The sequence below is a fragment of the Ambystoma mexicanum genome, chromosome 3q (assembly GCF_040938575.1).
Source record: "Ambystoma mexicanum isolate Mex_15411 chromosome 3q, UKY_AmexF1_1, whole genome shotgun sequence".
In the NCBI taxonomy this organism is placed as follows: Eukaryota; Metazoa; Chordata; class Amphibia; order Caudata; family Ambystomatidae; genus Ambystoma; species Ambystoma mexicanum.
Genome location: NC_090926.1, coordinates 551,153,116 through 551,180,092, shown reverse-complemented (window position 1 = coordinate 551,180,092; position 26,977 = coordinate 551,153,116). Strand labels below are relative to the sequence as shown.

Here is a 26,977-nt window from a genome sequence, read left to right as displayed (position 1 = left end):
ACGTGGGTATGCTGGTAAGCATCTCGAGTGACCTTGCCTTTCCTTACTTTGAAATCGTTAAACAGACGAGCGTAGTCCAGGGCCTCCTGTCCTTGAGATGATATCACGTGGTCTGTTGTCTTTTTAGTTTCCTTGACAGATGCCTGATTTTGTTTTGAGGGATTCTTAGCCGATTCCAAGCTGCCATTATTTCCAGGTTATTGTGGTTTAAATCCTCACTCTCTTGCTGGACCACTAGCCATGTTAGACTAAGAAGATTGTGATCACTTACTATCTCTCGATTACTAACTATTCTTGAATAGCTTGTGTCATGTTCCTAGATGTGCAAACAAAGTCCAGAATGTGCCCCCTAAATGAGTCTTTTCTGGTCGCTTTACCCGGGATGTCGCCCTCTGTGCAGCCATTTAACATTAATAAGTCCCTCGAGGTCAACATTTGTTGCCAGGCCAGGCCTCGTGTTCCTGCGGCCGTAGTTTGTACTCGGGCGAGCTCACAGAGGGATCTGTTTGCATCAAAGCATATACAGTTCAAATCACTGCGTATTGGTTTTGAGGTAGCACCACCGTTGTTTAGACTTACCCTAAGCATTGTATCTGAGTAGAAAGCTTTAATCGGGCCCATGATGTTACCCAGGCATTCCCAATAGTAGTACATTTTTGCCCACCTTGATGAATGCTTGATAGTATCAAACGCTTGGGTTAAGTCTATAAAGGCCAAATATGTTTTGTTTGTCCCGTTGTGCTCAGATTTAGCTTTCAGGATGTTGATAATGAAGATATTCAAGGTCGTCCCAATACCCCTGATGAAGCCGGACTGCCAGATGTGTATGTGGGCTGATGAAGTTGACCACTCTGACATATTTCATAATAATAGTGAGGCAAATATTTTCCTGGCTACGTCCAATAATGCTATTGGTCTATAATTAGCTGGGTCCGACCTCAAACCTTTTTTGTAAATGGGCACTATTGTTGAGATCTTCCAAGACAACTTCAGTTTCTTAACATCATTGGTGTGCCCGAATAAGATCGACAGAAATTCCGCCCATTGTGCCGGATGTTGTTTTACCATTGCGTTAGTCAACCCGTTGCACACTGGAGCTCTTGAGCTACTTAGTTTATTGATCCTTACTATGAGTGATTCAGAAGTCACATCAAGCCCATCCCAATTTGAATCACTGCATAAGATGAGCCATGGTTCCTTCCAGTTCGGTAATCAGCTTGGCCACTTGATCGGGGAAGGTCTTACATTCAGGGTGTGCCGGGTTCCAGTGTAGGTTCATTAGCACTATCATTTTACGTTGTTCTGTTTTAGAGGTTTTTAAATTGCCCACCACTATTTGAATTTAAGGGTGTGGTGAGATTGCCTCAATATACTCGAAAACCAGGTAATCTTTAATTGCTATTAACAGTCCTGATGATGGCCTTCCCTTAGGGCCCTTCCTCTGCGGGACTAAATGTATTTGAAAACCATCTAGTATAGGAGCCTTCAGCAGCCATGTCTCTTGCAGACAAATGATGTCGTAGTCTACAAGAGATGTTCCTTCGTCAGAGAACAAGTGGACAAATCCCTTTGTATTACAACTGGCCAAGGTCACTGTGGATTCTCCTGTCGCCTAGTGAAGTTATGGCATGCTGATTTTATCTGCCAGGAGACACACCAACCACTTCCAGTTGTCATCCGATCCTTTCGGGTTGTTAGAGTTCTTCTCGGCGAGCCTGTCGGCTACCTCAGGGTTCTATTTAGTCGTCTCTTGACTCCATGACACTCGACAGCTAGACTCTTTCTTCTTGTCATCCCAGGACACGTCCCTCTGTCTGCTCAAGTTGTAGTATGAGCTTTTCTGTCTTGACGATCTTGACCTAGAGGACCAACTCCTTTCTCTGAGATCTTCTAGTTTTTGCACTTCCATGGGTCCTTTTCTGGGTTTGAGCATAAGTTGCAGATGATCTCTCCCTCATGTTTACTATTCAGGGGTATATTTGTGGGGAGTAGAATTCCAACAGATCGAATCCCAACAGCCAGCTTCTTCCAAAAGTAATTGACCTATCAAAGGCATTGATGGATATATTGCCACTCTGCCTGTTCTTCATTCATCAAAGAATTCCACAGTTATCAGATTGTCTGAGGTGAGCAGACGGAGGCTTGGGACGTGGTGGAATAGTCGCATCACGTTTGCTCTGTTCAGTACCAACCCATCCTCGACCCTCTCCATCCTCTGCAAGAGCATACCATCCTGACAGGAGCAATTAAGTCATTGTTGCCTGCCAATGGGGTAATGTTTTAACCAAGCCACTTTTTGACAAACTGGATCACCTGGGTGTCATCTACACAAACTGTGCTGATCACACCCAGATACTTATTCCCCTATCAGGAAACTATGACACCGACCTTGCCTTACTAAACAAAATCTATCTCATCATCCAGGCATGGATGGCTGTCCATAGCCTCTGCCTGAATGATGAGAAGACAGAAATCCACCAATACTAAAAAGTGGCTATCTGCCAATGACACTCCTTCATGGAATATCTAAAGTATCCGAGTTTGCTCTCACTTCCATCCTGATTATGCACTTGCCCTTTGACCACTGTAAACTCCCTACTACTGCTGTGTTTTCGTCTCTGCATCTGATTTTTTTTTTGCTTATAGCATGCACTCATTTCTCTTTGCAGATATTATATGCACCTATTCTACTGTGTCATGACTATATTTTATATACCTATTTGATCCTAAGCTGTCTTGTAATGCGCCCAGATACCTCAGGGTGTAGCGCGCTTTATAAATTAATAAACAAACAAACACCCCAGACTGGTGTGCCGGCCTTGGACCAACATTTCAGCCCATTAACTGTTATGGGGCTGGAGCCAACCCAGGACATACAAACACACTTTCACACATATATAGATGTATGTTTTCACTTGTTTTTCTATAACCAGTGTCATTTTCAATGAAGGTTGGTTCGTAATTGCTGGTGCAAAAGTGTACCGACCCATCTTCTTTTAGAAGGGTTGCTTGAATTGCAAATTGATCTATTGGAACATATTTTGTTAGGTGGCTTTGTTTTTTTCTCATCACACTCCTTAATTTTATTCAGTGTGATTTACGTAGAAAACAATGAATCCCATACTATATAAAAAAGGGGTGTGAATTTGAATAGAGCAGTACGCAACCAGCCTTCCACTGACATGGGGTGGAAAAGAAGAGGTCAGCTACCTGCATCTTTGACTAACTTTAACTAATGCATAACTGCCTAAGTGAAAAAGTGGAAGGCAAACACATATTCCCTATATTCTTGGTTTAAAGCAAATAATCGTACCAATTTTTACTTAAAATAAGACCAGGCAGAGTGCATCTTGCATAATTCAAGTTCAATATGATGACAGCCATTTTTACAACCCTTTTCAAAACTGAAGTATAGCAGTTGTAAGAGCATAAAACAAAGGAGATGTTCTTTAATACATATAATCATTTAGAAACTATAATAATGTTAATCAAGGAGCACAAGTGTCTCATTGTATTCAGAAGGAGGTGAACTGCACCAGCAAGGACTGTTGGTACAGTCAGAGATGATGCTGCATATCTTGAACCTGGGTATCTTTCAGTAGCAGGGTCCATTTGAAAGGTTGTGGTGTTTTAGGCAGTTCACACATTACTAAGCCCCAAGACAGCTGTCACGTACCTACCTCACATCATGATAGGGGCCTGTTAAACTTGAGACACTAGCCAAGAGCGCCTGGAGACTGCTCTTTGGTGGATGCGGTGCGCGGTATAAATTAACATAACATAACCATGCAGTATAAGAGCTTGATAGAGAGGCGTAGGTAGCTATCCTATCAGGCTGCTCCAATGTGCAGGTCTCTAGTTCAGTCGTGCACTCACAATACCAATACAAACTCACCCAGCACCTAGGTGTGAAGATTGGAGGCAGATCAGTCTGGGGAGACGTCAAAGCTTTCAGCCTGGCTACCAGTAGAGATAGGCATTCCCATAGTACACCATGATCTTGTGGTCCAACGAGCCAATATGTAGGCCAGCACCTATTTTGCTTGGGCATCAGTGTGCATAGGAAAGGGCAACATTGGAACACAGTGACAGACACACCTGCAGCTATCCTTGAGGTCCGCCATGAAGGGCCAGGTAGCACACCACCAGACACTGGGTTCCACTGTGAAAGTAGCATCAATAGGAGTGCAGGTCACCCATAATCCATACAACTCTGTTTAGGCATCAAATGTCAGAGTTGTCTGCATATGTTGGGAATATGAGGCGAATCAGGAAAATCACCTCTACTCTTCAAATTGACACATTTACAACAGCAATGAAAACATTTTGCAGGAATACCTCAGCTTTGGTGGGCAATTCTTGCTCTTCTGGCACCCATCCTTATCCACCAGAAGGGACATTAAAGAGCTCAGTAAATAGGAACACAGTTGTGATTTTCTACAATCTCTGCCTCTACATTTGAAATCTGGGACGTGTGTAGACTAAATAAAATGTTTAATACATTTTAGGAAACATTCTCCATTTCACAAAGAATTAATTAATATCATTATGTATTATACAAGTCATTTTCTCATATGTAAGCAAATTCCACATTGTTTACAACCATTCATTAGTAGTTGGGACACAAAGAGATTTCCAAGGATCCACTATTGCAAGTTTGCCCACCAATAATATCTGTAGTATCACGTCCCTGCAACTTTTTCAAGTTTCCCTGAGTGGTTCCTGAGCTCGGACCACATACCCTGATTCGGCCATGATGAACTCTAGGTACTTGAGGGTAGGGATCGGGTAGGGTTAAGTGCCCTTTCTTGGCAAACTATGGAACTATGAAGAACCCACCTCGTTTGTGGCTGTTATTTTGGTCAATTTCAGAGGATCACCTACCAGCTCCTTCCTTTTGCTAAATGCTAGGGCATGGGCCTCCATCAGAACGTTTGAACAAGGTTTGTGTGTGATACACAATGGGCTTATAGTCATTGATCACCTTCTGGAGAATCTCAGTGTGCCAAAATCACTTCTACAAAGTGTGACTGGGTTGTCTGTAGTGAAAGGGCCTCCTGAGCTATTGCAGTGGGAAGAAGCATGTGAAAAATATATGGGGTCACAATCACTAATTTCATGACTGCCAAAATGTTTGAATGAAGACAGTCCAGTGATTGGGCCTCATCCTTTCTAAGCCACAACTTAATCCCTTGTGGTTAATTCAGTGGGGGCTGTTTACTGTATTGTTGTTGTATGGGAAAAAGTGTTAGTCATGAAGACCTGCTGAATAAGGTGCACGACTTGTTAAGGCCTGACAGGGAAGCTCTGCCTGATGACCTGGGAGGTGTGATTCTTACCTTCATGGGTGAGGCTAGATCCTGCACAAATCTCCCTTAACTCAGAGGAACAACCTCTCAACAGTTGCAATCTCCCCTTCTTGCAGTACTAGTCAAGGATGTGAACTAACTAATGGGGCAGAAGATCAGTGGGAACCGAAAACCCCCAAAGCTGACTACAATGGAGATATGCAGCTATGAAGCCTATACCTTAGCAAAAGTAATGTTACTTGATCTTCGCTGATTGGTGCCCCTTTCCATCACTGGGTACACATGTCTCCAAAGAGCAGGGTGTATTTCACAGTGCCCCCTCAATCCTGTTTTGATTGCACTGTGTGCCCCCTGACCAGTGATCCCAGACAGGACCTGCTGTGACCACTCAGTTAAACATACCCCCTAATGGTTAGTGACTTCTCATTGCATTCTTATTTATTTTATGTTGAGAATTAGCTGTGCACCAAATTACAGCATGACTGCTTCCTGACACAGTGAGGTGGTAAATGGAAGAACAGCAGGGGGCACATACTGTGTAATCACTCACAAATGCAAGAAAACAGCATTACAGGATACACTGAATCAGCTAAGTTATACAACAGTGGTTCACATTAACCAACAAAAAGAAACTCTGAAACACAGAAGGCTTAGTCTCTTGAACATTTTATGATTTGGCTTTACCCTGATTTCAGCAGGGAAGTTGTTAAAATATTTGGACCCCACTGCTGCAAATGTATCGACCTCCATGATGGTTGCTTCTGTAGGACAGAATTACATTGAGTTAAGGTTGGTGGATCACATGTTTCTACTTGGTTTGTACTTTCAGGTAGATATGGCCGGCATAATGCATGTTAAATCTACTTTTCTTCTGAAAAGCCCTTTTATTCAATGAGATCATGAGGAAATATCTTGAAGCCCATCTTATGCAAGCGAGGGCTAACTACTTGTCCAAGGACAGCAGAAGGCCTGTTTTTTTACATTGTGACAAATGTGTAAACTCTAACCTGGAGCCTGGAAAAAAATCATGATATTAATTCTGGAGCCCAATATTTCAAAAGGCTCAAAATATTATTTATTTCCCAAAATGTGGCACCCAAAATTTGACTAAGAATTCATTCATAACCTTTGTAGCTTTCCTACGTCATGCTCTTTGGACAACTGAACATGCCATACCTCCAGTCCATGAAGAATCTAAGTAAGTGAACTGCACCTAGATCTTCATTGGTCTACACACCAATCACATAGGATTTATGACACACATTACCCTCTTCCTCATTTGTAAGGAGGTGAGGCAACCTAACATTTCTTTTTTTTTTGCGATTTGTTAAGCTATTACTTGGAGCTCAAGCTGCACCTTCTGTAAATTGTTTCAACAAGCTATCAACAGGTTAGTCAGTTTGTGCTAAAAGGAACAAAAATAAATATCTATCCTTTCTAATGTATATTTTCCTCTCATTGCTTCCTCGACCTGGAGATGTATTCTCCAGCATCAGTCTGGCTTGAGAAAGTTTTCAATCACCAGTGGGCACACTGTGGTTTTGCATTGACTAAGCTTGGTTTGGATCTGTTGGCACCCATGACTCTGGATGCTTAGCAGTCTGCTTCACGAATGCAGCTGCTATGTTAGCTGTTCATTTTCACTGTTCTCCTCTGAAGGCCTATGGCTTCAAGTCATGTTCTGATTGTGGGAGGCAAATCTCCTTGTTCGACCAAAATCAGGTGTGTCTTTGGTTCCTGAGGGCCAATCACGACACAATGAACTCAAGCTTTTCGCATTCCATGTTCCCTAAGGCCCATCGAAAGCGTGCAGGTAGGAAGAGGGCTACGTTGAAATTGATCGCTTCAGAGCGTTCCAATTCTATGAATCCTCAGATTGAAGAAAAAGACTGAGTGGAGTTGTGTTCACATATATGGTAGAGAAATAATAAAAAGAAGAAACACCATAAGGGGTCCGGCTTTCCGAGTGACTCTTCCCAGAGACACTCTTTTGCCTCTTCTTCCAGAAAGAGGCATTGTCACTCCTGCAGTGTTGATGATTTATCCAAGGAATCACTGCCTACAAAGATTGAGGTAACTTCCCACACCAGGTCCTTCACTCTGTGGTTGTGTGAGGTCACAACAGCACATTCCTGAGATATTTACTAAAGCCCCAGTGCCTACCTCTTCAGTCTCTGCCTGGTGATGGAGCAAGGGCCCACTGTGCCTTTTGAGGCTAGCAGAGGCATCTCTTTGGCCTGCAACTACACCAGTAAGCTCTGTTCTAGCTCCTTTTATGGAGACCAAACCCCTCGATCCCCATTCAGCTCCACCTTTAGGCGCCAAGGCCGGGCTCCAAGCTCCTTGCCTTCAATCTCGGCACTGATCGGCACCAATATCACACTGGACTTCCAGGACTCAGTTCTTCACAAAAATGTGACAAATCTTCAATGAAGATGAATGGGTCTGTTACGTGCTGGAACCCATGGAACCTGGAGACGTTGCAGATGGACCTGAGGAGTTTTATGTGCAGGATAAAGTCCTTAGCCTTTTGGCCTCTGATTTGCATTATGCCAGTTGGTTAGACACCTGGAACATGCTTGATTTCATGCTGGCTCCGACCTATGAAATGCCCAATCCCAACATCTCTTTTCGAAAAACTGTCCCAAAAGCTGTCGAGGTAAATGGGGCTGCCTGCTCCATCTTTCCGTAACCCCTATCATGACTTGGCAGATAGTTTGACCAGGGTCCCTTGAGGGTGAAGTCCCACTCTTTAACGCTGCCCTTTCAAACCCCAAATTGGCTGTGTGTTTGAAACCCCATCTGCCCGGCTGTAAACAAGTATCTTGCAAATACATTTTTAACGAGGGCAAAACTTGCATCTTCAGGACTGCTGGTTTCTTCCACCAGTTGTTTGAATTTTGTGATGTAATCCATCAGAGGCATTGCTCCTTGTTGGCAATCCAATATCCCTGGTGTGCCGAATAGGTTAATTCTGGCCTGCCAAACATTACTTGCAGTGCTTCAACAAAGGCATCATATTGGTCCAACAGAGGACTAGAAGCGGTTACGAGGAAGTGACCCATGCTATTGTGCTTCCACTCTTATGCAGGATCAGTGGCAAATGCAGAGGCTTAAAGGTGAATTGGATTCGACAAGGATTCAGGAATTCAGATAAGCGTTTTGGGTTCCTTCCCAAATTGTTAAAGCTGTTATAAACCCAAAGTCCTCTGATACAAGGGTAACAAGGTAATCCAAGGCTGGAAGAGTGGCAATATAGCTTTGGGGTAACTACTGTCAACAGTAAGGGGTGCATAAAGCTTGGGAAAGGGAGCTCGGTGCTTGTTAAAATAACTAATAAACAATGTATTTTATATTTTTTATTTTTAGCATTTAGTTTATTACAAACATTTGTTTCTATCTTTTACATCTTTTGAAATAAAATAAAATAAACAGTCCTCGTAAACAGGTATGTAGCTTTAGGATAAAAGGAAAAAGGAGAGAGAGAGCTTCCTTTCTTCTCTTCTCAGCTCCCCAGTTTCTCTAATGCAGCTTTCAAAAGGTTTACTGTGGCATAATTGACTCTGTGATCCTGCGCTTGATAGATTCTCTCCCACCATCTATCGGCGTCTAGATCAGCAGTTTTTCCCATTTCAGGGAGAAAATGTATTGATCTTAGATCTTTTAGTTTAGGGCAAAATAAACGAACGTGTCTCAAGGTTTCATTCTTTTGTCTACATAACCTGCATTCCTCCGATATTTCATTTTTGTACCTTTCTAAAGTACTTTTGGTATGGATCATGTTTAATCTTAATCGCATGAGTATATCTTGTGCGTAATTGTTTGGGAATTTCATCAAATACGTTCTTATCACATTTGGTAATCCGCCAAATTTTTGGGATAGCATATGAGTTTTTGACGCTGCTCTCTTCTCCTCTGTTCTTCTCCAGTCATCTGCCCACAGTATCCTCTTGGCGGCCGTTGGGTTCTTACACAAAGAGTCTACCGATATTCCAAGGTTAAGGAGGCAGCTTGAGCTTCGAGATTTTCTCTTTTTTTGAGTTTCTCGAATTGTGAGGGACTATTTTCCTGTATTATTTTCCTGAATAGTGAGAGCTTGTTCCATATAATCTTAGAGTATAAGGAAATCAAGCCTAACTCATGGCAAATTACAACAACAGGGGTTGATTGTGGAAGATTTAATATTTGTTTCCAATAAAAGGCTTGACACCATTCCCAAAACTCTTCACCCAGGTCTTTACATGATTCAGCTCCATAGATGATAACAGGACATACTTTTTGGTTGAAGAATTTTATAATCGGCTTAAATGTGAATTTTCCAAATTGTTTATTTAATACTTTCCCTTGTGCTGTCAACTGATTTAATTTTTTCTTTATATTGTCCTTCCAAGGTCTTTCGCTTTTGAACACATTTATTATTACACCTAGATATTTCTGTACGCAAACTGGGTGTAGCTTTTCCTTATCCAAAGACCACGATACTTTTAGATTTTTTTTTCTTTTCACCAAAAACCATAATTGCCGATTTGGAGGCATTGATTTTCAATAGATTTTTCTCAACATAGTTCTGTAAAGTGACGAGTTTTCTTTGTAGTCCAATTTTGGTCTGTCTAACAAGACCAAGTCGTCCGCATAAAGCAACCACCCTACATACTTCCCATTCATTTTAGGTGGGAGAGTGTTAGAGTCTGTCAGATATTCTTATATGTCCTCTATAAAGAAGTTGAATTGGGTGGCTGCTAAGGGAAAACTTTGTTTCAGCCCCATTGATGTTCGTATTTTTCGAGTAAGGTTTCCTTTCTGATCAAGTTTTACCTGCATGCTTGTATTAGAGTAAAGTTCTGTGATTATTTCAAGCAAGTCAATTGGGCATCCTTTGTTTTTCAGTTTTTCCCATAGCAGAGAACGGTTAATGCTAACAAAAGCTTGGCATAAGTCTACACTTGCTACATAGATTTTTGATTTCTTATGCTTAGTGCATTGTTTTAGCATATTTAGGATCAGGAGATTTAATTGACAACCGACTTCTTTTACGAAGCCTGTTTGTCTTTTGTCCAAGGAATTTGATGTTTTTATCCAGGCTTGCAGTCGCTGTAGGATGGCACTCGCCAAAACTTTCCCCACCAAATCGAGAAAAGCGATGAGTCTGTAGTTCTCTGGCGAATTTTTGTTCCCTTGTTTAAAGATTGGTATCACAATAGCAGATTTGCATGATTTTGGTATTTTTCTTTTCTTGCATATTCTATTGAATAACATTTAACAGAATTCTGCCCATTTTTCTGGGGCATCTTTCATTCGCGCATTATATATTCCGTCTGTGCCCGTGTCTCAAGATTTGCTACTTTTTTTATCAAGTGCAGAATCTCATCTTTTTCACAGTTTATCGGCCAGGCTGTCTCGCTTTGCTCACAGTCTCCTTCATATTTGAAGGGTTCCTTTGACTTTCCGAATAGGTTTTTAAAGTGTGTCATCCATGCCTCCTCTGATATTGGATTAAGTTGTTGTGAGTCAGTAGCTTCACCTTTTCCTTCCAATAATTGCCAGAAGTTTCTCCCTTTTGTCTCGGTGAGTGCTTCCAGCATGCTTTATGCGTCTCTCGCATCCATGTTTGTTTTTTGTGCTTTTACCCAGTTCCTATATTTTTGTTTCCGTTTTTTTAGTAACATTTTCATGTTTGGGGTTTTTGTTTTTTCCAAATTGCAGAGATCTTTTCTCAATAATTGTTTTTGTCGTATTATGTCTTTTTTGAAAGTATGAAGATGTATAAAATTTGGTTTCATGGGCCCTTTTTTATCTCCCTGAAAGCCGTTAGTTTGCTACTGTATTCAACAGATTCAGGCTCTTTCCTGAATAGCTCTGTTTAATCTTCTGTTATTTTATGAACTTTGGTGGGTTTTATTCTTAGTCAATTTAGACCTCCTTTGACTTCAATCCTGTAATGCCATCTCTTTTGTGGCCTAATTGGGGCTCTTTTGAATGTCATTATTAAGGGATCATGATCACTGTGGGGGGACTTTACCACTGCCATTTTGGTTATCTCTGAAAGCAGGTTTCTGGAAACAAAGCAATAATCAAGGGTCGCTTTAATGCTTCCATTTGTCCATGTGGTGGCTGCTGGTATATCACCATCAATGTTGCTATTCACTAAATGAAAATCTCTCAGGGACATTTCTTCCAGCCATTCCTCCCCGCTACATTTCTTTTCTCTTGCAATTGAAGTTTCCTTTTGGTGCCTTTTCTATCGTTTCCGTCAGGCAATTTGCCTTTATATCACCACAGATTATTACTTTAAGATTTGGATGATCAAGTAACTTTTTGTCAATCATGTCAGTTACAGATTCAATAAAGCTGTCATCTTCTTTTGTCTCTGGTTTCCAATAGAGATTCACTACTCACGTGTCTTCTTCTGTCTTTGTCTTATAATCATTCCGTAACTTAATTATTTGGATATAAGGGTTCACATTTCATATTTCGACGACACTGTGGCCTCGATTATTTTCAACTAAAGTTAATAGCCCTGAAGATGGTCTTACTTTTGCGCTGCCTTTTGCCGGATTGATATATGCAATGTAACCATCGAAAAGAGGAGGATCTTTTAGCCACGTTTCTTGGAGGCAGATATAGTCTAGGTCAGGAAAAGTGGGTGGCATCTCGTTGAATAAATGACCAAACCCTTGGGTATTCCAAGATCTGACTTTCCAATTATCATCTTGTAATCCCTTCTGGCTCTACTTCCATTGGCTCATAACAAAAGCTCGAGTTATCAACTCCCTTGACTGCTTTATCTCCTTTTCCTCTCTATTGGTGACCTTGTCGATGTAGATCTCTTTCGATTTTTTGCACTGAATTATTACTTTTATTTTCCATAGGTCTTCTTTTTCGGTCATTGCGAGCTCTCTTAGGGTACTCTCATTTTCTCTTTTTGTCTTAGTGTCCCTGCAATCGGATTCCCGAAAAAGCTCCTTTTCAGATGTAGTGGGGATTCTACTCTAGCTTCCCACACAGTTGTTACTAGCGTTGGAGAGTTCATTACAAGTTTATAGTCTCTGTCTTCGGCTAGGCCCTCCCTCTGGAACAGCCTCCCTGCCACTCTAAAACTTGAGGAGAACCATCTTTGGTTCCGGAAGCACCACAAGACCTTCCTCTTTGCTTCTGCCTTCGCTTCCCCTCTTCCCTGCTGATCTGTTCTCTCTTGGCACAGTGCACCTGGCCACCCTCTGTCCTCCGGGCCCAGGTACCTGCTCACCCTGCCCCCCTCGCGCACTGCCTCTGGGCCACCCCTTGCACTGGGTTCTGTATCAGTACCCATACAATCCCCCCTCTTCCTTCCTCGCACTTATCTGACCTACCCTGTCTGCTTCCCGTATACTCAGCACTTGCCACTTGCTGGCTGCACTACCACTTTTGTGTTTGCTTATTATTTATTTATTTGTATTAATTTCTATTCTCCTTTTGCTCTGCACTGTCCACTTCTCTGCCCTTCCCTGCACTTTTCCCCTCTCCCTCTCCCATGCACTTGCGCGTTCTCAATGTTACTGGGCCTAGTAAGATCGTTGTTTTGTTTCTCCCCTGTCTCCCCACCCTTGCCTTGTCGTGCTCTGAACCACATGTGTATGAGCGCGATAGAAATAAAATATCAACATCAACATCAACTTTTCATTTATCTTCTCACCACTTTTAAGTCTTTTGCGTTGATCACTCGTAATTTTGGAATTTGGTGAAACAAAATCATCAAGTTTGAGCAATTTAGGATCAATCCGTCAGGAGCCTTTTTTGTTCTTTCTAGTAATATGAAGTCTTGTTCTTCATAATTCTTCTTTTGATTCCAAATTGCTTGCCTTTCTTCTGATTTTGGTCTTTTCCTTTGCTGCAACGTTTTTGATGGTGATTTTGTGCTAATGTTCGTTTTAAATTTTGTAGATGGATTCTCGTGACAGAGTTTCTCGTCGCTTCTACAAGCTCTATGTCATTATTATTCTCTTCATTATGTCTCATTGACTTTCTTTTTCCGCTTAGCGTCAAAATCTAGGAAATCCTATGGGTGCATTGTCTTTTGTTGGGATAGTTAATACCACTCTAGTTGGCTGTTCATTTATTACCTCTGGATCCTCTTCATAAGTTGATAGTTCCAATAAGTTCACTTCACTCATATCTAGATTAAGCTGCTCTGTAATCTTAACAGAAGTACTTGTTGTTAACCCTATTTTCTTGATGGTTTTAACAATCAAGTTAGGCACTTGCGATTCAGGGGTGCCCTCCATATGTGGTTGTTCTCGAAAAGTGGACTCCTCTTCTATCTCTTTTACTCTTCTTAGGAATTTCCTTGAATTGCCGGTTTTTGCCTTTGTCAATTTTTTATGTTTTTAGATTTTTTGTATTTGAATTGTTTTTCCTTTTCTGTTCTTGCCCTTGCTGGTATTAGTAGATGGTTTAAAAATCGAGAAGGGATTTGCTTGGAGTGTATTGTCAGTATGCCTTTAAGATTGCTTTTTGGTTCTTTAAATGTGGTTTCCTCTGGTCTACTACCAGTGTTGTTGCGACGACCTCACACACTCCTTCTAAGAAAATTCTTTTATCAGTTTTGGCTTCTTGGAGCTAGTCTCTTAAAGATTTCAATGTGATTCTTTTTCTCTTCCTTTTTTCTCTCTCATTGACTCTATAAAATTTTCTATAGAGGTTCATTCTGAGTTTGTGAGTGCTATTAGCGTAGATTGATACTTGTAGTTGTCACACAGTGTCTCGTACAACTTTAAGTACGGTGCCAGGTTTATGGATACAACAAAGATCATTGAAGCGTGAAAGTGCTGTTCTCTGTCATGGTTAATCACGGTGGTTCTCATGTCATGTTTTTGCTCTCATTGTTTGTATGTTTTTAATTGACTTTTCGATTTCTAGGGCCTAGTGCGCTAGGGGAACAAGAGCAATCAGATGAATCAGAGTCACTACTTATAGTGGACTTTTGAGAGGTATCTCTTCTGTTAGGAAATGATTTAGCCACCGGGTCACCCTCACCCTCTTGTCAGTTAGTTTTGTTTCGATTCCAAAAATCTCTGATGAGTGCATGGAGTCGGATGACTATTTTCCCTGTTCTTTCATATGGGGGAATTATTGTAGGCCCGATCTATTTTCGATTTGTTCTTTTTGTTAGGAGTTTTCTTACAGAACTTTTCACGCGTACAGCTGGCTTTCACATTGCTCTCACAGTTGCCAAGATCTCTTTTATGTCGGTCATCCTCTCTATGGGGAGTGTCCCTTTCTGTCCCCATCCACTCACCTGATTGCTGTTCTGTTTGTAAGAGCTGGATGACAGCTTTGTTTTCTTTGTGAGCAACGGTTTGTGGAATAACAGCAGCATTCATGTCAGTCATTATTTCCTGACCTGCTGGCATGTTTTCACTCATTTCAGCTAAACTTAAGTTAGATAGTGGTTCCAGCGATGTTCCTTCATAAGCATATATGTCACAGGGGCACCCTGTAGTTGCTGGTGATTGGAATAAAGGTGGATATGCAATGCTGTTTGCGGCACTCATCAGTAGAACTTTGTCCGTGATTTCGTCAGTACCATGCGGCTTCTCCGTTGTTGGTACTTCGGGTTCTGTATGTCTCGATCTTTTATTGTATTCGTCGTCTTTATTTGCATCTCTAAGTTTGAAGTGATTTTAATGTTCCTAGGTCTGAGGTTGAGTAATTTTATTTTTACTATGCGCCCTGTATTATTTTCCTTTGTGCTACTATTATATGGTAGTAGAGCTCTCAACTTCTGATTGCTTAAATGCATCATTTCCTTTGCTACTACGATCTTAAGGCATTAAGCAAGTGCATCGCCTTTCCAGCTATTCTTCTGGGCATCTCTCTTTCGCATTGTATTACACTTTCCAGTTGCCTTGGTTCCGTTCTAGCTACCGGGGTGCAAGCCTACAAGTTATCATAGAGTCTCAACGTTGGCGCCTCTAGATGTACCGGTGCAGGGGGGGCGGGTGGCCTAAGACGACTCCTCGTCAAACTGAACACTGACTTTCTGTACGAACACTGAATCACTGAGCTCAGCCTGAGTAGCCTCCTCGCTCACAGTCTGTGCTGAAAGCCAAGTGATATTCAGAGAGTCAGCCATGGCATTTGCACCCTGTTCATCCTCAAATTCCGAGTCAAGTTTCTCTCTCTGATTTTTTGTGAAGGAGTGATCAGGTGAAGGAAGGGGGATGGGAGGCAGCAAAGGGGCGGGTTGTTGCTTTCTGTGTTAAATCTATTCAGCGTGTTTCGTTTGCCAGTTGTGCATATATCAAATATCTTACAGTTTTTAGTAGGCTTTCCTGGCACTCCAGTTATTGCATCATGGAACATTTAGTGTGTTATAGTCGCGATTCTTGGAGTCATGCCAGCACGAACCTTGCTTCTTGTTCTTGTCTGGAGTCACAGGTCTGTGTCTGCTTCTATTTCCATTCCGGTGAACGACGGCCGTGTGGCTCCCTCAGGCTCACTAAGACTTTCCTAGACTCTGCGCTGCTCTGCAGGTGGCAAGGGTCTATGTATGAGTCGTCCTCCTCTTGCTATGGCAATGAAAAAATACTCATTCTTACTGGATGTAAGAACATAGCAGGTCCACAATACTTTCTCTCACCAGGACTCTTCTAGACTCTTCAACAATATGTGAAGCGGAGACTGTTGAAGCTGGGAGAAAGTAGCAGTCTAGAAGCCAAGACAGATTTTTCTGATAGCTGTTAGACAGAAGAGGCAAAGAGGCTGCCATTTCTTATGGTATAAGACAGAAAAGTGCCTTGCCTACCTGCATAGGTGAAAGAGTCTTGTCTAAGATGCCTAATACATTTTCAAAGTATCACATTGCGGCAGAAGCAGTAGAACATTGCTTGTCTAGGAGTGACTTATCTTTTATAGACGTGTAAAGGGCACTAAATTCTGATAAAAGATGTAATTTAAACCACTGTGCTCCACACAAATTCTATACTAGAAATGACTACATAGTTGTACGGACTGAACCCATGGGTGAATTTATCGAGGCAGTGTATAGTGGCCGGTCAATTTTAGACCACTCCCTGGGAGATAGGACACCTATACCTATGTGGCATACGTCAGTGGATACACTACACAACAACATTTTTAGAGACCATATGGACACTACTCTCACTAACGTTTTAGAGAAACATGTGGGCAGTGTGGATAGATGGGTGACAGTCTGCAAGACACTTAAAGTGGCAGTTCGAGAAGAGACGATTGCCAAAGCAAGGGGTCTTAAAGAAACCTTACGAGCGCACCTGGAGATATTAGAAAACCGTATCCAAACCATAGAGAAAAATGAGACCTTAGTCAAACCCACAGAATTAGAACTGATGGAACTCTGGATGCAATGCACAGTGATGTGGGAGAGGCTGCATGTAACATGAATGCATGGGTAAGGGGATACATCTCAGAGGCTGCTGGTATGGTTATGTAAGAATGAAAGGCCCCGGTATGCAATCACACTGACTAGAGACAAATGTTGAGCTAGCTGAAGTTCCCAAGTAGCAATAAATGACACATTTTGGATGTATTATATGAATCTATATCGACACAAAGAAGCTATTGATATGGAAATCATGGGGCATTCACTCTCTCAGATTGGGCATTCACTCTCTCGGATTGGGCTACCGCAGCTCACCATTGAATAGGCCTGTGCCCTGGATGAACGACTCACGGTGGAAGAGGTGTGGTGGGTGATTGCATCTCTAAATCGGGAAAACTCCAGTAGGAGATGGACTTCATTCAGAGTTATATAAACAGTTTGGCGATACCCTGGCCCCTGTCCTCCTTAGAGTTTTTGAGGAGCCATATTAATCAGGCCAGCTGCCAGACAGCATACAGGAGTCGCTGATAGTTCTGAACCTTAAGCTCAGGAAGGCGAAAGACTTGTACGAATCATATAGACCCGTCCAATACCAAACCAAGACATTAAGATCTTGACAGTGTTGCTGGCTGGAGGCCTCAATTGTGTTATTGTAGTTCTGAGGGTCAGACTGGCTTTGTCCCCGGCCGAAACACTTCCATGAATCTTCGCCACCTGATCAGGCTAACTCCCATGACGCCCTAAATGCGGTAGCATCATTAGACAGCATCAAAGGTTTTGATTCTGTATGCTAGGAATGGATATAAGCTGTGATGCAGAGATTTGGGACCGAGAAGGGATTTTTTTAGATGGTATGAAGTTGTAATCGGAGAAGGTCGCCAGGGTAAGAACAGGCAGGCAGGTGTCGGCAACTTGTAACATACAAAGAGGCTTTTGAAAACACAAAATAGAGGAACCCAGATTTGGAGGGGATATCCCGGTATTATCATATTATGTGTACAAAAACGTATGCCCTCTAAAGATGGACACCGGAAGAAAATTGCCACAGTGAAAAATACTGCATAAATACACAGCCAATTAGTCAAAAATATATTGTTTCCTTATTATATAATTTAAAAATCATCAATTTGATTTAAAAAACATATTATATACCTATTTCATAGATAAACAACAATCAATGGAAAATCACATGAAAAGACTCACAAAAGCCACGAGAAGTGTGGTGCCACTCTCAATCTAGATATTGAACGCACTAATACAATACTGAGAACAAGTACGATAATACAAACAATAAATACAATGTGAGAAAGGAAACAACACATTCAACAAAATAAATTCATAAATACAAATACAAAGAGACATCAGACAGGGATACCCTCTGTCACTAATGATGTATATATTAGCACTGGAGCCGCTGGAAGGGTTTTTGCGCAATGAGTTTGGTGAGGCAGGAATATGGTGGAGGGAGCTAGACATGTGAACGCATTATAGGCCGATGATGTTCTCCTGTACTTATGCGAAGCTGATCACAATCTGCCCTGGTTCCTAGATGTGCTGAATAACTTTCGGGCATCTCCTTTAGCGTGAAGAAATCCTTGCATGTTACCTTTGGCGGGCCTACGGAAATACGACATCCGAGATTTACCTGATTTAGGACTACAATGGGTGATACATACATTTAAGTATTTTGGTGTACATATTATTACACATTCACTGGAGACTATGCACGCCTGCAATACTGTTAAATTGGTGGACAGAGTGAAACAATTCATGAAATTCTGGAGTAGATTGCCCCTGTCATTGATGGGACGTATAGCATTAGTGAAACGTATTGCTCTAATGCTCCTACTATACGGTTTCGCCAAAGTACACTTTTTTATTGCAATCATTTTTTTCAAAAACCTGGACTCGATGGATAGGGAGTTTCTGTGGGGTCATGGTCGAAACAAAATAGCTTTGACCACACTGTGTATGAAATACAAAAATTTCAGTACACAGCTCCCATGGTTTGAGTTATATTATTAAGTGGCCCAGCTGCAATATGTGGTGGGATGGCTAGCAGATGACCCGACAGTAGATTCCAGATTGCTGAAGGGAACCAAACACCCAGCAGTGATTAAGAAGGCCCTGTGGATTACGGACCGATGTATAGGGGGAACATCTCATATGGTGAGGCCGGGAAGACATATATATTCTCCTCATGCACCCTTGACAGCAGACATGTGCACAGACACTGATAATGTGACCAGAAGGTGGGAAGAGGTGGGAATCTCTTCATGGGGAGACTTGTATTAAGATGGGACACTTAGGAAATTTGAAGATTTGGTAAATGTAGATGGGCTACACAAAGGTCAATTTTTGTGATATTAAGATTGCCAAAAAGAGTGGCCAGATTTGCTTGTGGAACCAGAACCTACTGCTCCATTGATGCTATTATACGAGCTTGAAGATGGCTGGAGACCTGTGTCTAGGCTGTGTGGAGGTTTACTGAAGGCAATATGCAACAGTGAGGCTAAAGTGCTACTGGCATGGGAAGCGGACCTGGGTCAGGCAATGGAAGATATGCATGTTTTGTCAAGAGGGTCGCCCGAAAATGCCAGATTTAGGCTTCTACAACCTAATGTGCTACACAGGACATAAATGACCTCTACATTTGATGATAAGGCGCTGAACAATTGTCTGTGGTGTGGGAATGCCCCGCCGAATATTGTGCATATCTTTTATAGATGCCAGGCTGTGCAGGCCTTTTGGCATCAAATTGAGTCGACGTTTGAGAATGCTGGTGTTAGTAGATACCAATGGTCCCCGATGGAATGCCTGTTAGTTTTCTACTCCAGGCCGGAATAAAATTAGACATGTGGTTAAGCTTATGGATTTAGATTGCGTATTAGCTAAGAGGAGAATAGCTATGGCATGGAAGCAGAAGAGTGGGCCGCAATATGGTCTGTGGTGGAAAGATCTAAAGTTATGGAGCACGGCTAAATCTATGACATGGTACAGGGCTATGAGGAGAAGCCTTACAGAACCTGCAGAGATCATTGAGGTGTGGAATGCCCTTCTGATGAATATTCCCCATGAAACCTCAGAAGCTCCATTATTATAAATCATACGTTAGTGATCTGACAGCCTCTTGGACAGGAACTGGGGCATTGTGGGGACTTATTTAAAATTAAAAGTTACTGGGGGAACATCAAGTCCCACATGCGAGCAGAGAGTGGGTTTGCACAAATAGGGAAGAACAAAAGGCACAAACAGTAGTTTAAAATGAAAATGTGGTTGATGGAACCACTAGAACCTTGCATTCATGTGTAAGGTGATTTTTCTTGTTGTATCATGTCTGGTAGGTGGGTGAGTGAGGTCCACGCTCTTTCAATGTAAGATACCTACTTTCTCTTCTCTTAGCAGAAATCGGCTTTCAGGGTGAGGCCATGCTTCCATCCCAAAGTTGTCAGACTTTCACTTGGCACAGAATGTCCATATATCTGCCCTCTCCACTCAGCTTGACCTTTTAAGATGGAGGAGAGTTTTCATCATGCAGACCCTAAGAGCTGCTATGTCTCTCAGATGAGGGGTTACAGGCACAATTACCAGCTGTTTTTTGGATATGTTTGTGCTCCAGTTGGCCGCACAGTTACTAAGCAGATTGTCCAGGTGGATTGTGGATTGCTTTTCTGAGTGTTACAATCAATCTCATAAAGTGATGTCTGAGGGTCTCATTGGCCCCTTCACTAGCATCATGGCAGCCATCTCTGCCACCTCTGCCTTGCACAGAAATGTCCTAGTCACGGGCACATGTCAGATGACTGAGTGGGCTCCTCTGCAGACTTTCACAAAGTATTACTGCTTGGATTCCCTCTGGATTTCAGGACACCCATGTTGTGTGTGCAGTGTATACGAGTTTCCTGGTTTAGGTGATTGGCCCTTGCTCTCCTCCTTCCTCCAGGTTCTGTCCTGCATTGAGAGTTTTTCAAAGAGGATAGATCTGTGCGGGGAAGGAAACTATTAGAAGGGAAAATGACTTACTTATGGTCATTTTATTTCTGCAGGATTAGTCCTCCCCCACATTCCTCGCCCAGCAAACCTATCGCTCATTTGGAGGCTCTCAAGCACTTTCATTTATGTCATGTCTCAGCAGCTGAGTGTGGGGAACACTGGGTAGAACTGAGGTCACAGGATACAGTTGGATCCATATATGCCACTCATGTTGTCACAATGAGAGTCATGGGCTCTCATGGCACTGAACAGAGCCAATGCTGAGCTGTAGTGTGCCATCCTTAGTGACAAAGAAATTCCAGAACCTGACTAACACAGTTTCTCAGATGCAGAATCTGTGGGAGAACGGAGTAATCCATCAGAAAGAATATTACCAAAGGTTTGCAGTTTGTTCTTTAATCCCTCCTTGTATGTAGGACTTCAGTTTTGCTTTACAGTCAGTCTGAAAATACACGATTCTCAAATGAAACCAATGCTGGAAAAAAGCCACTCACACTGACACTCTCCTCCCTGATGGCTACAAGATCCTCTCTGCGCCCAAATCCAACCCTTCCGGTGGGGGTGTAGCTTTGATCTTCCCGGAGTTTATTCCTGCCTTTGTGATTCATATGCAGGCCTACTCCTTCGAATGCCTTGTCTGTAGGCTTTCTCTCTCTCCTGGCTACTCTCTCATCATTGCTACTATCTAGCGGCCACCTGGTCCGACTACCTCTTTCCTCTCCTAGTGGGCTGACCTCTCCTCCCTCCTGGCCTCCACCACTCAAGTCCCCCTCCTTGGAGACATCAATATCCACCTGATGCTTCCTGTCCCTCTTGTGTACTCTTTCGTGACCTCTGTGACTCTCTCTTTTTCTATTCTTCCCTCTGGCCTGCCTCACTCTGCAGGGCACACTCAGGATGTTCTCATCTCCTCTGACCTCCCCCTCTCTCACCCTCTCACCACTCCTCTGTCTTGAAGCGATCACTTTCTCCTTTCCTCCCATCTCTCCCTCTCTACCCCGGAGGCCAAGCCTACTCCAGCACTGCCACCTACCTTCTCGGTCATATGGCCCATGAAGCGTGTGTCAGTTGAGGCTTTTGCTGCCACTTTCTCTCCCCCTCCTCCACTGCCCTTTCCAAGCTCCACTCTGCTATTTCTGATACTCTCGATTTTCTTGCCCCTGTCATGAGGATCCGCTTGAAGCCCAAAGCCAAGTGCAACTCTTGGTATGACTCTAACCTAGTCCCCCTTCAACGCAAGTGTAGGGTGGCTGAGAGAAAATGGCAGGCATCTTGTGCATCCTCTGACAAACTGGCCTGCCGCCTGCTCCAAAGGCAATACCGCCTCTCTGTCCACACTAAGAAGAGAACCCACATCCGAGCCCGCGTCTCTGCGGCATCTAACAACTCGGACAAACTCTTTAAAATCTGCATGGAGCTGGCCAATCCTGCTGCAGTCTCGACTTCGCTTGTGCCTTCTCAGGCCCTCTGCACGACCCTGGCCTCTTATTTCATCTCTAAAACCCAGGATATCCAGTCTAGCCTCTCGTCCTCTCCTCCTCTTCCCTCTTCTCTCGCTCCACTACCACCAGCCACCCTGCAGCTGCCCCTCCTCCCTCTTTCTCTTCCTTTCCTCTGTTCTCCCCTGATGAGATTTCCAGACAAGTCCGATCTATGAAAGTCTCGTCCAAACAGGTTCTTCCCTGTTCATCCAAAACCATCAAGGACCATATTGACACCCTTGCTCCTGACCTGGCTGACTTCTGCAACCACTCCTTCACCTCCGGAGCCTTTCTTTCCCCTCTGAAGCTCTCTCTTGTGGACCCTCTTCTCAGGAAGCCCACAGCCAACCACTCTTGCCCGGCTAACTATCGCACATTCTCTATCACTCCTTTCCTGGGCAAACTCCTGAAAAAGCTGCCCATTTCCCAGCTTAATCTTCACACTGATTCTGTTGGTTGTCTCCATGACCATCAGTTTGGCTTCAGAGCAGCCAGAAGCATGGAAACCGCTCTCCTTAACATCCGTGAAGATCTGCTCCCCAACCTTGATTCTAATTTCCCCTCTGTCCTCATCCTACTCGATCTATCTTCTTCCTTTGACATAGTCAACCATGCCATCCTGCTCAAGTGCCTCTGTAATAACATTGATCAGGCCCTGGCTTGGCTGACCTCCTTCCTCTCCAACCGATCCTGCCAGGTCCAACTTGTGTCCTTCCTTTCCTCTGTCTCACTCTCCACTTGTGGTGTTCCCCAGGGGTCCAGCCTCTCTCCTTGGCTTTTCAACCAATACATGACACTCCTCGCCCACTGCATGTCTGCTCACTGCTCCAATTTGCAGTGCTATGCAGATGACACTCAGCTCGTTTTCAGGCTCCCCTCTGCCACCTCTTCTCCCTCTCTCATCTCTGACTGTCTGCAATCTAGGAGTGGTGTGCCACCAACAACCTCTGCCTTAATGCCAGTAAGACAGAGATCCTCCTCATTGGCACTCCTGCACCTTCCTTTCCTATCACTCTCTGGCCGACCTCCCTTGGCCTTCTCCCTGCTCCCACCTGGGTGGCTAAGAACCTCAGGGTCATCTTCAACCCCACGCTTTCCTTCTCTCCACACATCTCTGATGTCTCTAAGAAGTCAAACTACCAACTGCACCTCCTCAGAGGTATTCTTCCTTTCCTCTCCTTACCCCAGATGCTCACTGTTTCTAGAGCTCTGGTTATCTCTAGTCTGAACTACTGCAGCAGCCTCTTTCTAAATCTGCCTGCTACTGCTCTCCGCCCTCTGCAACACATTCAGAACAGGACTGCGAGGCTTGTCTTTGGCCTCAAGCCCAGGGATCGTATCTCTCCAGCCCTGAAATCTCTTCATTGGCTCCCAGTGGCTGCAAGAATTATGTTCAAGACCCTTTGCATTGTCCAAAAGGCCTTCTGGGGCATGGGTCAACAATACCTTCAACTCTCCCTTCAGAAATACCTTCCTACTCAAGTTCTTTGCTCCTCCACCTCCAACTCCCTCATGGTCAGTCGCTTCTCCAAGCAACGAGTTGGGGGTAGATCTCTTTCTTCGACTGGGGCCTCCCTCTGGAGCAGCCTCCCTGCCTCTCTGAAACTTGAGGAGAACCATCTTTATTTCCGGAAGCACCTCAAGAACTTCCTCTTTGCTTCTGCCTTTGATCTTCCTGTCCCCTACTGATCTCTGGTTCGGCACTGGACACCTGGCTACTCTCCGATTTTGGGCCCAGATCCCTGCCCACCCAGCCGCATACCAGCACTGCCTCCTGGCAACCCTTGCACTTGGGTCCGTATCTGCAACCCTACAGTCCCCTTTGTGCATTTATTAGACACCCATTGTCTGCACCTTATTCTTGCACTTGATACCTGCTGGCCGCACTACCCGTTGTTGTTTTGACCACGTGTTCAGCACTTTCCACTCCTCTCCTGCCCCTTGCACTTTCCCCCTTCCCTCTCCCCTGCACTTGCACCTTCTCAATGTCACTGGGCCTAGTAAGATCGATGTTTTGTCCTCCCTTGTACCCCTCCCTTGCCTCGTAGCGCCCTGAAACACTTGTGTATGGGCGCGATACAAATAAAAAAATCATATCATATAAAATCCCAATGTTTACTCTAGAACTAAGCTTTATATGACTTTCCCAGTGCATCACATGTTTTTGATATTCAAGGTTCGATTCTGAGGTGCACTTTCCTTAAAAGCACCACATTCTGATTAAGTAGTAATGTGGCAGTCTGGCATCAAAGACACAACCTTTGCATGTCCGTGAATTACTGCTCGACAACAGCCTTAGCAACAATGAAAAATGCAGGGCCGGTACTGTCAGGGGATTCTACTTTGAAAAGCACTGCTTCAGCACGTCAAAAAGAGCACTTCTGAGGTGCTGTTAAACGCTACTGCACACTCTTTCCCATTAGAAAAATAGCATTTCATAGACTGCAGCACCACTTTTCTAGTTTAATGAAAGCTTAAGAAAACGTTCTTATAATAGAAAAAGGGCAGTCTTTTAGGACATGCTTGCAGTGCCAATGGTACACATGTTTCTATCTAAACGATGGATTTAAGCAGCTTTTGCTGTTGGAAAGCACAGCAGTTCCCCTCAAATATGTCTACCCACCTCAGAATGGAGCTGCTGGAAACTGGAGGGCAGAATATCGGCTTTCCGCGCTATATTTAGCATAATCTCAGAATCGTGCTATCAGTGGGTGTTGATGACTGGGCATTTTCTGTAGCATGACCCATTCTACCACAGTATCTGGTCATTGCATCTAATGCCATTCCATCAAATGTTTTCCATCTAAAAAATGTGCATCAAATGCATGTTTTTGGGGTGTAAAGGGTTAATTTTTGTTCAGGAGGATTTTAAAGGATTTTAAAGGGTAAAAAACACGGGTTTGTGGGAGATCCCACCACCCCTCAACAAAAACAAAAAAATGCATTTGATGCAAGTTTTTAGATGGAAGAAATTTTATGCAAATCCATTTAGATGCAAGGAATTCGATGCAATGACCAGAAACCTTGTACCTTGTTTCTAAATGCCCTTTTGGCATCACTAGTTCTGTTGTTCAAGCCACATAACATCTTCTTGCTGTGAACTATATTATTATGTAATTCATACTGTGTTTTTGTTAACATTGTGGTTTCTTATTTCCTAACAGTATGCAAACATCAGGATCGCTGCCAACACACAGTATAGAGGGTATGTACGCGCATTTGTAGTGTTTACTACATGGAAACCAAATAACAAGTATAACAATGATATTTACATACCATAATTTAAAGTTGTAATACAGGTTAATAGCATTTGTATATATCATGGAACCAAGTTGTCTCATCTCAGGTTCAGCTAATGGCAACAATGATATACATGTTTAATGAAAAATGTGTTTATTTTAGAACTAAATGAAGTGTTTGTATCTTATTTGATTGTAGGTATATTTTATTTTCCTACCTGTAAGCCTTTAACAATGAAGAACTCTTTTTCAAACAAACTGATAACAAGATGATGAACAAAGAAGGTTATGGTTCCAACACTGACAGTTCAATACCAACCTTTACTGCCCGTCAGAAATATCACTACTGACATTGTCGCAAATATGCAGCTATCAATGCATCCAGCAGTTATTTACACTATCAAATTACATACAATATAAAGATTTGTGGCATACACACAGAGTGGTGTAATTAAAGGGTGGCATGAAAGTAATGATGCAGTTGTAAAGCACATGCCACCAGCACAATTGACTAACTCCATGTCGAATATGTCCTACGACATTAGGCCCCCCTGGACCAAGCATACACTGAAAAGCAATCAAACACAAGATCCCTCATTTCTGTGAGATATCAGAATGTATGTAAAACATGCAGCCCATGGTGTTAAGTGATAAAAATGTGGAGGAAAGTCTGAAATTTAAAATGTTATGTACTCCCCTATCACACTGCTGTATCATATCATTGAGTATGTACTGCAAACTGCCATGGTTAAACAACAGTTTCTTGCCCGTGCGAGGTGAGACTTTAGGCTTTACCTCATATGTCCTTGCAATGAAGTCTCTTCATCTAGTGTGTAGCTGTACTCACCTTCACATCTCTCACTACTGACATGTTTCCCTTTTGGCCTATGTAAGTGTGTTTTAGGCTACAGCTTTCTTAGGAAAAGCGGCTTTAGCAGACAGAAGTCATCATACAGTAAGCATGCTTGCCAGCGTCAGACCGTGTTTGATCCTCTGATGAGTATAGTCAGCTCCACTAAATATATCACTTCATGCTGTCCTTCCTGATAACACTGTCTTAACATGTGAGAGTGCAGCTGGTATCAAAGACTTGTATATTGAGGCGTTGTTCTCTGCTTGTCACATTGGTTCAGTAAAATTCCTTGCCCTGTCTGTACCTCCACTTCCACTGAAATGCATATGTTCCTTTGAGTATAAAAGAACGGTGCAAGGAGGGAGGGAGGTTCTCATTTGGTTGTTGGTTTGTTTTGCTCATGTTGCTTGCTTTCTACAAATACATTGTTCACCAATCCACCGGTATAGTCATTGATCATTTGTCCACAAAAAACTGTAACCTGCATATGGGCACTGACAAGTTGCTGCCAAGTAGCAAGTGAGAAAATAGTACCTGTAAAATAGCATATGTTCATCATTTCCATCAGGGACTTGCATTCCAGTAGTATTTAGTATTCACAGAGAGATCGATGGGTGAGTAAGCTCCTTACATGGAACTGAAGAATGCTAAGCCTGGCAAGTCAACCAATCAGAATGAGGCTGGTCATGTACACAGGTACTGACTGTATTTATTTGGTTACCAAGATTTGCACTTTGGTCAAAGGTGGCATACTTGGAGCAAGC

General features: G+C 43.0%; 1 protein-coding gene across 2 annotated transcripts in view; it reads left to right on the top strand.

Moving 5' to 3' along the window:
- Positions 1 to 26,977, top strand: part of LCP2 (lymphocyte cytosolic protein 2) — a 1,016,893-nt gene that overhangs the window by 762,642 nt on the left and 227,274 nt on the right. For both annotated transcript variants that reach the window (XM_069654319.1, XM_069654320.1), the window contains one exon: positions 25,286 to 25,326. In XM_069654319.1, the coding sequence (XP_069510420.1) occupies positions 25,286 to 25,326 (41 nt within the window). The remainder of the gene's footprint in view (positions 1 to 25,285; positions 25,327 to 26,977) is intronic.